The 14,122-nt window shown below is 50.0% G+C and overlaps 1 protein-coding gene across 2 annotated transcripts in view; it reads left to right on the top strand.

The window, feature by feature from the left end:
- The first annotated feature begins 297 nt into the window (after positions 1-297).
- The window catches only part of hnf1a (HNF1 homeobox a), a 208,419-nt gene continuing 194,594 nt past the window's right edge, over positions 298-14,122 (top strand). For both annotated transcript variants that reach the window (XM_043715931.2, XM_088000128.1), the window contains exon 1: positions 298-1,055. In XM_043715931.2, coding sequence (XP_043571866.1) covers positions 706-1,055 — 350 coding nt within the window. In that variant the 5' untranslated portion in view covers positions 298-705. The remainder of the gene's footprint in view (positions 1,056-14,122) is intronic.

The following is a 14,122-nucleotide window of genomic DNA, read 5'->3' as shown; positions in this document are numbered from 1 at the left end:
GGAGTCTGCTTTTAGTACACGGCCAGAATGAAAGGAGAACTAGTAATCCTGTCTCAACTGGGTGTAGGCCAGAAAACATGTGACCCATTGTACCTAGCTTCCAGTTAAAACTGATAGGTGGCTAGAGAGCAGCTGATTGGGTCTGATATCTGGATCAATATTGAACATGAGCTGAAAATAAATATTTAAACACATATGGTGGGGGTTGAGCTATGAAAAAAGAAATTGGATTTGCAAAAAAAAAGCTTTTATTATTTCAAGCCTTTCAGATGTAGAAAGATGGGGGTGGGCAAAAAAGACAATTTTTTATAAGGAACGATTGAATGCAGTTTGAGTGTTTGACATGTTTCCCTGCACTTTGTACAACAGTTAAAATGGGGTCCAAAGTCCAATGGCTGCAGGAGCGGATGGATAAATGTGAACCCAGGAAAATGTGCCCAGTTCGAATGTAAACAGAGGAACCGAGGCCACGCTGGTGATGACCAAAGCGGGTCACTTTCTGGTTTAGAAAGTAATGGTTTTGGTGACTTACTTGTTTTTGGAAGAGCTTGCAATTTAACTGAACATGTGGAAAGAGTTCCATAACATCAAGGGACATCTTATGGCGAGGGGTAAATAAATTGGAACTAAAGAGGGGGAAGAGAGTGGATTGTTACAAGTTTAGGCTGAGTGGGTTTTTTTTGGGGGGGTAGGTGTTGGTGGGAGATGGTGACCAAATTGACAGCCTTGCAGCAGGAGCTGGTCAATGCATTGGTTGGCTCTGGGCTCACCAGAGAGACCCTGGTCGAAGCTCTTCAGGAACTGGAGCCTTATCCAGCTGGCCAGAGCGAGGAGGCTCAGGGCTCAGCGCTCAGCATCCTCCCCAGCGATGCCTCCAAACCCGAATCCCTGCCGGCCTTACTGAACGGCCACAGCAACCCCGACAAACTCTCCGGGGACGAGAGCTCAGAGGACGGCGATGATGACTACGACACTCCGGCCATCCTGAAGGAACCGCTCAATCTCAGCCCCGAGGAAGCCGCTCAGCAGAAGGCGATCGTGGAACAGTTTCTCCAGTAAGAAACCCTCCCACTTGTTTCCCCACGTTGATGTTCTGTGAGAACTTGTTGCTGCAGGTACTGTTCCCTGATCTTGTGCAGCCCATTCTGTGCAAGTGTGATGGGAAACCGCTTGGCTGAATTAGGCGTGCCACAGCTAGTTACTAATTATCCAAGTGATTGTTATTTCTTTGTGCTTTTTGCAAAATATAAACTACAATAGCATAGCCGTCCCTTTTTGCTTATATTTGATCATTAACTACTGATTATACAGGACGTCCGGAAGTATTACAGATATGGAATGCCTGTTCAGATTAAAGTTATATCCTCGTTTGTTATTAATTAATTTGTGAGTAATGGTGTTGGCAATTGTCTATACCCTTCGTGCAAGGTGATTGTAACAAATTCACGCCACTCAGCGACCCTGTGTCAAAGTCTGGGTAAAAAGGAATTAATGTTTACCCTTTTTTTATAATCCTTCAGATTGAGTTCCATTTATAATTAAATCTTGTTTAAAAATGAAATGATGAAACTTCACGGGGGGGGGGGGGGGGGTATGTAAAAGGAATGTCTGTTACAGATCCTGGGTAGTCACATTAAAACATTGCACAAAGCGGGTTAATACAAAAAAAATCATCGATTTTTCACTCCCCCCTTTAAGGCCTGCTTATAACTGGAGTTATTGCAGTGCGTTTGTGCATGACTTGCGTGTACTAATGAATTCTGTTGGTTTAGCAAACTACATGAAGAGTTTTAAACAAGTATCGAATATTTGAGCAGTCCTAAATAATTATCTTGTTGTCATCACATCTGCAAACTTTCAGAATAGCAAAGTTCTCCAGTAGGTTAAAGCAAGTTTGATTTTTTTTAAAAGTTGGTTATGACTAGCTAGCAGTATAGTTTTATTTAGTGCAGTATACTTTGGCATTGATAATTGTGATTTGAATCCATTGATTGTATGATGGGGTTATTGTTGTGAATTGGATGCATTTCATTAGCGAGGGTGGAAACTGGCAGCTCACTGGGCGGGTCAAAGTGTTGTTTTGGCTTGTTCTGGGGATGGACACTAAATAGTCAATCCAACTCCCACCGAAAGCGAACCACACTCCGGCTGGATGCCTAATCGGGATAGCGATTGACAGGCAGGAGAACGGCAGGACACAGCCCTTTAGTAAATCTGGCAGCACCCAGACAAATTACAAATGGAGTTTGTAAAAGCAGGAAAAGACGCGCTGAAACTGGGGTTGCTGTTTGTTTTAAGATTTGGACTTTGCTCCAGCTGCAAGTTTTATCAGTAGCTCAACATCAACAGCTCAATAAAAAAGTAGTTCAGGATTAGCACGTCTTTGAGGGAAACCGTACGAGATGTTGTACAAAATGGTTGATTTATAAACAAGAATATTTTCACAGTATTTTCCAGGCTGTTTGACCGTAAGACATAGGAGCGGAAGTAAGGCCATTCGGCCCATCGAGTCCACTCCGCCATTCAATCATGGCTGATGGGCATTTCAACTCCACTTACCCGCATTCTCCCCGTGGCCCTTAATACCTTGTGACATCAAGAATTTATCAATTTCTGCCTTGAAGACATTTAGCGTCCCAGCCTCCACTGCACTCTGTGGCAATGAATTCCACAGGCCCACCACTCTCTGGCTGAAGAAATGTCTCCGCATTTCTGTTCTGAATTAACCCCTCTAATTCTAAGGCTGTGTCCACGGGTCCTCGTCTCCTCGCCTAACGGAAACAATTTCCTAGCGTCCACCCTCTCCAAGCCATGTATTATCTTGTAAGTTTCTATTAGATCTCCCCTTAATCTTCTAAACTCCAATGAATACAATCCCAGGATCCTCAGCCGTTCCTCGTATGTTAGACCTACCATTCCAGGGATCATCCGTGTGAATCTCCGCTGGACACGCTCCAGTGCCAGTATGTCCTTCCTGAGGTGTGGGGACCAAAACTGGACACAGTACTCCAAATGGGGCCTAACCAGAGCTTTATAAAGTCTCAGTAGCACAACAGTGCTTTTATATTCCAACCCTCTTGAGATAATTGACAACATTGCATTCGCTTTCTTAATCATGGACTCAACCTGCATGTTTACCTTTAGAGAATCCTCAACTACACTCCCAGGTCCCTCTGTACTTTGGCTTTACGAATTTTCTCACCGTTTAGAAAGAAAGTTGGAGTTGGGTTGAAAATATTTGCAGGTCTGTGTTATAGAAACTGTCTAATCAGTCTGTTTCAGACATATTATTACTCACTTCTGGAGCAGGTGGGACTTGAACCCAGGCCTCCTGGCTCAGAATTTGGGATCTGTCACCATTTCAGAAGAGGCCTTTCTCTGCCTGGTTTCAGATAGACCCCAATGCATTTTATACTGCAGTTTGAACAATTGCTGAACAGAATTTATCTCATTTCAAAACCACCTGTGGCAGTGTCTGAGGTGGCCCAAAGATGGGTGCATTGGCTCATCCAGAAACAGAACGAGAGAACCACAGAATGGCCACAGCACAGGAAGAGGCAACTCGGCCCGCTGTTTTGGTGCTAGCCCTCTGCCAATGCAGATAACATGGCCTTGCCTTGCAAATTAATCCTCTTCAGATAGTGATCCAGTTTTTAATTGAAAATTACAAATGGATTGGCTTCCATGCTCTTTTTCTACGCATCGTTTCTTTTACCTCTGCCATTTTGCCTGCTCGGTTCCTTTTATCAATAGGACCAGCTTCTCACTATCTGTCCAGATTTCTTCCTGATTTTGAACACCTTGATCAAATCACTTCTCCAAGGGGAACAGCTCCAGCTTCTTCAATCTGTCTTCATAACTAAAGTCCCTAATCTGGATGGCATGTTGGCTCAGTAGATGACAGTGCTATCTCTCAGCATCAGGAACCTGGGTTCAATCCCACCCTTAGGTGACTGTGTGGAGTTTGCATGTTCTCCCCCTGACTGTGTGAGTTTCCTTTGCGTGTTCCAGGTTTATGGAGATAGGTGAATTGGTCATGCCAAATTGGCCATAGTGTCCAGGGATGGTTAGCCATGGGAAATGTAGGGATTTGGGTGACAGGGTCTGCTTCCACACTATATAGGGATTCTATGTTCCGTGAAATTGTTTCCCAAACCTTTTCTGAAACCCTGCTGAAATAGTTTCACATTTTAAGTAATTCCCTGAATTGGACAGTGTACTCCAGGTGAAGCTGAACCAGGTGTATCAGATCTTTCATGCTTTTGTTCCCTATGCTCCCTCTTATAAAGCCTGAGATTCTGTAAACATTATTGACCCGTTCAGTCACCTTCAACGATTAATGCACATTTACATCTAGGTCCTTCTTGGAATTGTTGATGTAGATGTGACCATTTTTCTGCATTCTTCTCAACACAATAAATCCCTTCACTCCATTGTATGTTAACTGCCATGAGCTGAAAATGTGTTGCTGGAAAAGCGCAGCAGGTCAGGCAGCATCCAAGGAGCAGGAGAATCGACGTTTCGGGCATGAACTCTTCGGGCAGGATTCCTGAAGAAGGGCTCATGCCCGAAACGTCGATTCTCCTGCTCCTTGGAGGCTGCCCGACCTGCTGCGCTTTTCCAGCAACACATTTTCAGCTCTGATCTCCAGCATCTGCAGTCCTCACTTTTTCCTAGAAGATGTTAACTGCCATGTCTGACTATTCCATCAACCCATCCATGTCCTTTTTAAAATTTTACATTATCCTCTTTGCAGTTCACAATATTTCTAAGTTTTGTGTCATCTGCAGATTTTAAAAGTAGACCATGCACACCAAAGTCTAGGCCATTAGTATACAACAAGAAGCAGGAACTTCAGTAGCTTCAGTTGAATAAATGTGTATTAACCACTTAGAGTCATAGAGATGTGCAACACGGAAACAGACCCTTCGGTCCAACTCGTTTAGGTCTCATTCCTTTACATCTTCCTTGCTTGCACCTGATGGTTGCAGTCACAAAATCTTCTGATAAATTTGAAGAACGACCATTAGAACTGCACCAAATAACATTTCTTGTTTACCGCAAAAAAAGAAGCCTCAACATCTGGACATCTTTCTTCACAACTTTATCCCTTTTCATTTATTCCAGTGAATATTTGCTTTAGCATTTCTCTTGCCACAGGTGGAATATCCAGCAATACTGCAAACCAGTATCTGACACATATTCACCTCCTTGTTTCTATATTTAATGGTCATATACTTATTGCAACCTGGAATCTCATTTGCCATTTTTGTTCTGTTTCCTTTTGTCTGCACTTCCACCTGCCACAATGTGTATTTTTCCATTGTTATCATCTCATATGGTCTGAAGGAATACCTGAGACTTGATGGAATGAGAGGATGGTGGATGACGGATATACTAATGAAGAGTTAACTGAATTTGAATTGCTTGTATAAATATAAGAAGTAATCTGTAGGGTGTGAGTTTTATGCAGTGTGGTTATCAGAAATAAAGCTTTCACTAGAATTGTGGATTTGGACTCTGTTTCAAAGTACAGTTATCTTCTAGTGTATAATGTGCATTCCCTGTGGCCAGATCAGGGCACCACAACTTAGGATGGATATACCTGTCTTGGCTTGGGGCTGAGTCCAGGTAGCAGAATGCTACTCCTACTCCAAAGGTGAAGAGATTGTAAACACTTGGGTTGGATTCCCTGAAATTAAAACGGTTAAGAGTTGAATTGGTCACAGGTTTCAAGATATTAAATGGAACTGTTGGATAAATAGCAAGGAACTATTTCTGCTTTAGAGGCATATCTTTCATGAGTGAAATTAGGAAACACCTGTTGCTTCAAAGGAGCTCTGAGCTCAGAAATGTCTTCTGCAAATAACAACTGATAGATTTATAATTCACAATTGGACTAAGTGATAGATTTTTGTTAACCAAAAGCGTTAAGGGTTCAGGGCAACGGCCCTGAATGAAATCACAAATCAGACATACTCACACTACATGATAGGGCAGGCTCAAAGGTCTGAAGGCCTGTCCCTCCTCTTGTGATGTTCATTTTCAAAAGAAAATGATCATTTCACTGCATCTGCCAATTCTCTAACCTGTGTAAGTCTTCCTGTGATTTTTGTTTTGCTTTCTTCCTTATTTTGCCATGCCCTTTTAATTTGGTGTTGTCAGCAATACCACAATAGGCACATTTCCCTCTTCCTTTTCAAATGGATCTTTAGGGTTGCTGTAGAATAATAATTGATTGTGAAGTAAAATGCATGCCTCAAATTAAACCAGGCTAATTTTCTGTCAGTAGAAGTAGTTAATAAATAAGGGAATGACCTACTTGATTGATTCATTCATTTGCTCACATGTCATTGGCAATAAAATTGCCATTCACTTATCATCCTTAAGGTGGTGGCGAGCTGTAGCCTATTGTAGCTGTTTTGATCAGATTGAGTGAATTATAAACCCATATCAGAGAACTGTTGGGATTCAATCTCATTGCTGTTGGTCTGCAGCTATACATGGACCAGACAAGTTAACTTCTCTCTGCAGGCTTCTGGTCATTCTCAGTGGAGAGCTGTGACTTTATAAGCTGTGGGCTGACTGTCTAAGTTGTATAATTGTGTGGTAACCATGATCCTATTGTGTGGCAACCCTTTTGACCAACATATAAGTGTGGTAGTTCAGCAGCTCAAAGAATCCCTACAGAGTGGAAGCAGGCCATTCGGCCCAATGACTCCACTGAAGATCCTCTGAAGAGTGTCCCACTTCCCTGTCCTGTTCCCCATACCCAATCCACCTAACTTGCATATCTTTGGACTGTGGGAGGAAACCAGAGCACCCAGAGGAAACCCAACAGGGAGAATGTGCAAACACCACACAGACATTTGCCGAGGGTGGGATCGAACCCAGATTCCTGGTGTTGTGCAGTGGTAATGCTAACCACTGAGCCACCCTACATGCTGAATGCTGCTTATGCATCATTTCCATCCTGTCTTATTCGTTGAGAAGTTTGTCCTGCGTCTCAGAGAATTTGATCGATCTCAGCTTTTTGATGGAGGAAAGGATCTTTAGGATAGTGGGTAAAAGGCATTGAAATGCTCAATAAGCATATCAGGAGGCAAAAATCAGTCATCACACTGAAGACTGGGAAAAATTCAGAATCCTGTAAAGGGTGGCTAAAAAGATAATAAAGAGAGAAAATAAACTAAAAAGGCAAACCAGGGAGAAATATTAAAACTGACAATAAAGGGAGAGGCCAAAGTGAACATAGGCCCTTTAGAAAATAGATTTGGGGGGGGTTGGTTATGGGGAACAAGGAAATGACAGAGGAATGAAACAGATATTTTGCTTCAGTCTTTACACCAGAAGATGCTTTGAATATCCCATCGATACTAAAGAGTATTGGGGAAGAATTAACTTACCATCACCCCCACTAGAGAAACAGTATTAGACAACCTAATGGGACTCAAGGCAAATACAATCTAGCAGGGCCAGGAGACTTATCAGGATTCTCAAGGAAGTAGCTATAGACATAGTTGACGCATTCATCATATGTTTTCTTGGATTCAGGACAAGTACCAAAGGATTCGAAAATTGTCAAAATCATGCCACTGTTCAAAACAGGAGCGTGTCAGAAAGTGGATAACTGTAGATCAATTAGCCTAACATCCATTGTTGGAAAAATATTGGAATCAATTATTAAGGAGGAAATAGCAGAAAATTTGGAAAAATTATAATGTAATCGATAGGTCAGGTGTGGGTTGGCATTTGGGTATGAAGGAAGGACGGTGAAGGGGTGGCATGTGAGGTAAATAGGGGAGAGGGATAAGGTGTGAGGGGCTAAGGTGGATCTGTGTGAGGTGTTAGAGTGTGAAGTCAGTGAAGGGTTCGGGTGGCAGATGGGTGGGTAAAGATGTAGGGGGGTCAGGTGGGTAAGGTGCTAGGTTTTGCGGTAGATGACGAGTATAAGGTACCAGGTGGGGGCATGAGGCAGAAGGTGGGTAAGTTGACATATGGGTGGGAGGGGAAGATAGAAGGTGGATGAGAGGGTTAGGGTGGGGAGAGTAGGTTGAAAGGTGGGTAGGTGCCAGGTGTATTGGGTGGCAGGAGGTGAGAGTGTACGGGCAGATGGTTAGTGAGTGAAGCCAAAGGGATGGGTCCCCGGTGTTTGTGGTGTGTGTAGGAAATGATGAAAGTCCTGGTGTGTGTCATTTTGAGTGATTGAGTTGTCAGTTTTGCAGTTTCCTTCTCTAACTGCTGGCATTAATTTCTGGAACGTTTCCTATTTAACTATACAAGTAAGTAAGTGGGCACCATCTGAAACTCCAACTTTCAATCAGAGTTGAGTTCTTGTCTTTCAGCATTTCTCTTGCTGACTAATGACCTATGAGTAGCTTAATGTTTCCAGGTAACTACTGGAAACTGGAACCTCTGAGTATCCATATCTCACCTGATCTCAAGGCACCGCTTTAAGGGGATTGGGAGTTAGTCCTGTGTTGTAGTAAAGTTTACTGTGTACAAAGGTGGAAGTGGGTACTGCAGATATTGGAGATTAGGGTCAAGGTTAGAGTGGTGCTGCAAAAGCACAGCAGGTCAGGCAGCATCCGAGGAGCAGGAAAATCAGGATGAAGGGCTTTTGCCCAAAACGCTGATTTTCCTCTCCTCGGCCGCTGCCTGACCTGTTGTGCTTTTCCAGCACCACTCTAACCTTTACTGTGTACATGTTCATCCACTATTCATTTCACCAGCTCTTATAGCAATGGTTCATAATGAAATAATGAGTTAGTCATGAAGTTGAGGCTTGATCTTTTACTCAGCATGTTTTAATGTTTGAGTGCCAGTTGTGACGATTTCTATAAGCAGACCAAGTCTTCTGTGATCTAAAGTCTACTTCCTTATCAGCTGTCCAAAATAATTTGTTATTTTCCGGGCTGTTCTTAAGATTTTTCTCAGGGGCCTGCTTTATTCAGGACTTTGTATTTCGGTTTTGAGGGGTTGCTATTCATTCTCACTAGCTAATTTATTTGGTGATGCAGTCATATGGCAACATTATTGAATATGGGTTATTTGGACTCTCACTTCAACAGCCTGAATAATTATCATTTATGTTTAAAGGAAGGCACGCATTACTTTCTCAGACAGTCAGGGCAGGATTTAAATTGGTACAATTCAGTAGGCATAAATTGGCGACAAAAGTGTTTTTCAAAGTAACTGATACAAACTTCTACAGTGAGAAAGCCATCACCTTAAATGCACCTTTTCACAGGCTGGTGAAATCACAACTAGTAAGTTACCATCACATTTGTACAAGGCTGGAAGGTTTTAATTAGGCATTTGCCACCCTTTTACTGCATCTCAGATCTCAAATTCAAACATAAATTGAACATTGGTGCTTTCTTCATTACAAGAGTGTTCCCTATATTGTTCTTCATGGAGGAGCTTTTGAAATTTGCAGCTTTGTGCTAAAGACTTTGCATTTATTTTCAAGGAATGAGCATCCACTTCTTAACCAGTTTTAAAATTATTCAACCTCTTTTGCAGCAGCCCTTTCCTCCTTCATTCTTTGTAGGTTTTTTCACCCTCTTTACACCCGTCACCCCCTTTACTCCTCACCCCCCTTTACTCCTCCCCCCCTTTACTCCTCCCGTTCCCCCCCCTTTACTCCTCCCGTTCCGCCCCCTTTACTCCTCCCGTTTCCCCCCCCCCCTTTACTCCTCCCGTTCCCCCCCCTTTACTCCTCCCCCTTGTCTCCCCTTTACTCCTCCCCCTTTACTCCTCCCGTTCCCCCCCCCTTACTCCTCCCGTTCCCCCCCCCCTTACTCCTCCCGTTCCCCCCCCCCCCTTACTCCTCCCGTTCCCCCCCCCCTTTACTCCTCCCGTTCCCCCCCCCTTTACTCCTCCCGTTCCCCCCCCCTTTACTCCTCCCGTTCCCCCCCCTTTACTCCTCCCGTTCCCCCCCCTTTACTCCTCCCGTTCCCCCCCCCCCTTTACTCCTCCCGTTCCCCCCCCCTTTACTCCTCCCGTTCCCCCCCCCCTTTACTCCTCCCGTTCCCCCCCCCTTTACTCCTCCCGTTCCCCCCCCCTTTACTCCTCCCGTTCCCCCCCCCTTTACTCCTCCCGTTCCCCCCCCTTTACTCCTCCCGTTCCCCCCCCTTTACTCCTCCCGTTCCCCCCCCCTTTACTCCTCCCGTTCCCCCCCCCTTTACTCCTCCCGTTCCCCCCCCCTTTACTCCTCCCGTTCCCCCCCCCTTTACTCCTCCCGTTCCCCCCCCCTTTACTCCTCCCGTTCCCCCCCCCTTTACTCCTCCCGTTCCCCCCCCCTTTACTCCTCCCGTTCCCCCCCCCTTTACTCCTCCCGTTCCCCCCCCCTTTACTCCTCCCGTTCCCCCCCCTTTACTCCTCCCGTTTTCTCCCCCCCCCCTCCCTTTACTCCTCCCGTTCTCCCCCCCCCCCCCCCCCTTACTCCCTCCGGTATCCCCCCTTACTCCCTCCGGTATCCCCCCTTACTCCCTCCGGTATCCCCCCTTACTCCCTCCGGTATCCCCCCTTACTCCCTCCGGTCTCCCCCTTTACTCTCTCCCGTCTCCCCCTTTACTCTCTCCCGTCTCCCCCTTTACTCTCTCCCGTCTCCCCCTTGTCCCCCCTTGACTCCTCCCCCTTGACTCCTCCCCCTTGACGCCTCCCCCTTGACGCCTCCCCCTTGACGCCTCCCCCTTGACGCCTCCCCCTTGACGCCTCCCCCTTGACGCCTCCCCCTTGACGCCTCCCCCTTGACGCCTCCCCCTTGACGCCTCCCCCTTGACGCCTCCCCCTTGACGCCTCCCCCTTGACGCCTCCCCCTCGACTCCTCCCCCTTTACGCCTCCCCCTCGACTCCTCCCCCTTTACGCCGCCCCCTCGACTCCTCCCCTCCCGCCGCCCCCTCGACTCCTCCCCTCCCGCCGCCCCCTCGACTCCTCCCCTCCCGCCGCCCCCTCGACTCCTCCCCTCCCGCCGCCCCCTCGACTCCTCCCCTCCCGCCGCCCCCTCGACTCCTCCCCTCCCGCCGCCCCCTCGACTCCTCCCCTCCCGCCGCCCCCTCGACTCCTCCCCTCCCGCCGCCCCCTCGACTCCTCCCCTCCCGCCGCCCCCTCGACTCCTCCCCTCCCGCCGCCCCCTCGACTCCTCCCCTCCCGCCGCCCCCTCGACTCCTCCCCTCCCGCCGCCCCCTCGACTCCTCCCCTCCCGCCGCCCCCTCGACTCCTTCTCCCCCCCCCCCCTCCCGTCGCCCCCTCGACCCCTTCTCCCGCCCCCCCTCCCGTCGCCCCCTCGACCCCTTCTCCCGCCCCCCCCTCCCGTCGCCCCCTCGACTCCTTCTCCCGCCCCCCCTCCCGTCGCCCCCTCGACTCCTTCTCCCGCCCCCCCCCCCGTCGCCCCCTCGACTCCTTCTCACGCCCCCCCCTCCCGTCGCCCCCTCGACTCCTTCTCTCGCCCCCTCGACTCCTTCTCTCGCCCCCTCGACTCCTTCTCACGCCCCCCCCTCCCGTCGCCCCCTCGACTCCTTCTCACGCCCCCCCCTCCTGTCGCCCCCTCGACTCCTTCTCACGCCCCCCCCTCCCGTCGCCCCCTCGACTCCTTCTCACGCCCCCCCCTCCCGTCGCCCCCTCGACTCCTTCTCACGCCCCCCCCTCCCGTCGCCCCCTCGACTCCTCTTCCCCCCCCCCTCCCGTCGCCCCCTCGACTCCTCTTCCCCCCCCCCTCCCGTCGCCCCCTCGACTCCTCTTCCCCCCCCCCCTCCCGTCGCCCCCTCGACTCCTCTTCCCCCCCCCTCCCGTCGCCCCCTCGACTCCTCCTCCCCCCCCCTCCCGTCGCCCCCTCGACTCCTCCTCCCCCCCCCCCTCCCGTCGCCCCCTCGACTCCTCCTCCACCCCCCTCCCGTCGCCCCCTCGACTCCTCGTCCCCCCCCCCCCTCCCGTCGCCCCCTCGACTCCTCTTCCCCCCCCCCCCCTCCCGTCGCCCCCTCGACTCCTCTTCCCCCCCCCCCCCTTCCGTCGCCCCCTCGACTCCTCTTTCCCCCCCCCCCTCCCGTCGCCCCCTCGACTCCTCTTCCCCCCCCCCCTCCCGTCGCCCCCTCTACTCCTCTTCCCCGATCTCTTCATAGCCAACTGCCGCCGCGACATTAACCGCCTCAACTTCTCCACCCCCTCACCCACTCCAACCTCTCGCCCTCAGAACGCGCAGCCCTCCACTCCCTCCGTTCCAACCCCAACCTCACTATCAAACCAGCAGACAAGGGAGGCGCGGTAGTAGATTGGCGCACTGACCTTTACACCGCTGAGGCTAAACGCCAGCTCGCGGACACCTCCTCCTACTGCCCCCTTGACCATGACCCCACCCCCCAGCACCAAACCATCATCTCCCAGACCATCCAGAACCTCATCACCTCAGGGGATCTCCCATCCACCGCCTCCAACCTCATAGTCCCACAACCCCGCACCGCCCATTTCTACCTCCTGCCAAAAATCCACAAACCTGACTGTCCCGGCCGACCCATTCTCAGCCTGCTCCTGCCCCACCGAACTCATCTCTGCATACCTCGACACGGTCCTGTCCCCCTTAGTCCAAGAACTCCCCACCTACGTTCGGGACACCACCCATGCCCTCCATCTCCTCCAGGATTTCCGCTTCGCCGGTCCCCAATGCCTTATCTTCACCATGGACATCCAGTCCCTGTACACCTCCATCCCCCATCACGAAGGACTTAAAGCCCTCCGCTTCTTCCTTTCCCGCCGTACCAACCAGTACCCTTCTACTGACACCTTCCTTCGACTGACTGAACTGGTCCTCACCCTGAACAACTTCTCTTTCCAATCCTCCCACTTCCTCCAAACGAAAGGAGTAGCCATGGGCACCCGCATGGGCCCCAGCTATGCCTGCCTCTTCGTAGGATATGTGGAACAGTCCATCTTCCGCAGCTACACTGGCACCACCCCCCACCTTTTCCTCCGCTACATCGATGACTGTATCGGCGCTGCCTCGTGCTCCCACGAGGAGGTTGAACAGTTCATCCACTTTATCAACACCTTCCACCCCCGACCTCAAATTCACCTGGACCGTCTCAGACTCCTCCCTCCCCTTCATAGACCTTTCCATTTCTATCTCGGGCGACCGACTTAACACGGACATTTACTATAAACCGACTCCCACAGCTACCTAGACTACACCTCCTCCCACCCTGCCCCCTGGAAAAACGCCATCCCATATTCCCAATTCCTTCGTCTCCGCCGCATCTGCTCCCAGGAGGACCAGTTCCAATACCGAACAACCCAGATGGCCTCCTTCAAGGACCGCAATTTCCTGCCAGACGTAGTCGACGATGCCCTCCACCGCATCTCTTCCACTTCCCGCTCCTCCGCCCTTGAGCCCCGCCCCTCCAACCGCCACCAGGACAGAACCCCACTGGTCCTCACCTACCACCCCACCAATCTCCATGTTCAGCGCATCATCCGCCGTCATTTCCGCCACCTCCAAACGGACCCCACCACCAGTGATATATTTCCCTCCCCTCCCCTTTCAGCGTTCCGAAAAGACCACTCCCTCCGTGACTCCCTCGTCAGGTCCACACCCCCCACCAACCCAACCTCCACTCCCGGCACCTTCCCCTGCAACCGCAAGAAATGCAAAACTTGCCCCCACACCTCTCCCCTTACTTCCCTCCAAGGCCCCAAGGGACACTTCCATATCCGCCATAAATTCACCTGCACCTCCACACACATCATCTATTGCATCCGCTGCACCCAATGTGGCCTCCTCTATATTGGGGAGACAGGCCGCCTACTTGCGGAACGTTTCAGAGAACACCTCTGGGACACCCGGACCAACCAACCCAACCACCCCGTAGCCCAACACTTCAACTCCCCCTCCCACTCCACCAAGGACATGCAGGTCCTTGGACTCCTCCATCGCCAGACCATAGCAACACGACGGTTGGAGGAAGAGCGCCTCATCTTCTGCCTGGGAACCCTCCAACCACAAGGGATGAACTCAGATTTCTCCAGTTTCCTCATTTCCCCTCCCCCCACCTTATCTCAGTCAAATCCCTCGAACTCAGCACCGCCTTCCTAACCTGCAATCATCTTCCTGACCTCTCCGCCCCCACC

This window comes from Chiloscyllium plagiosum, unplaced genomic scaffold, assembly GCF_037043375.1.
Source record: "Chiloscyllium plagiosum isolate Xiang-an unplaced genomic scaffold, Cpla_swu_hap1 HiC_scaffold_24, whole genome shotgun sequence".
Classification (NCBI taxonomy): Eukaryota; Metazoa; Chordata; class Chondrichthyes; order Orectolobiformes; family Hemiscylliidae; genus Chiloscyllium; species Chiloscyllium plagiosum.
Note: the sequence above shows the minus strand (reverse complement) of the source record. Positions and strands in the feature narration are given on the sequence as shown.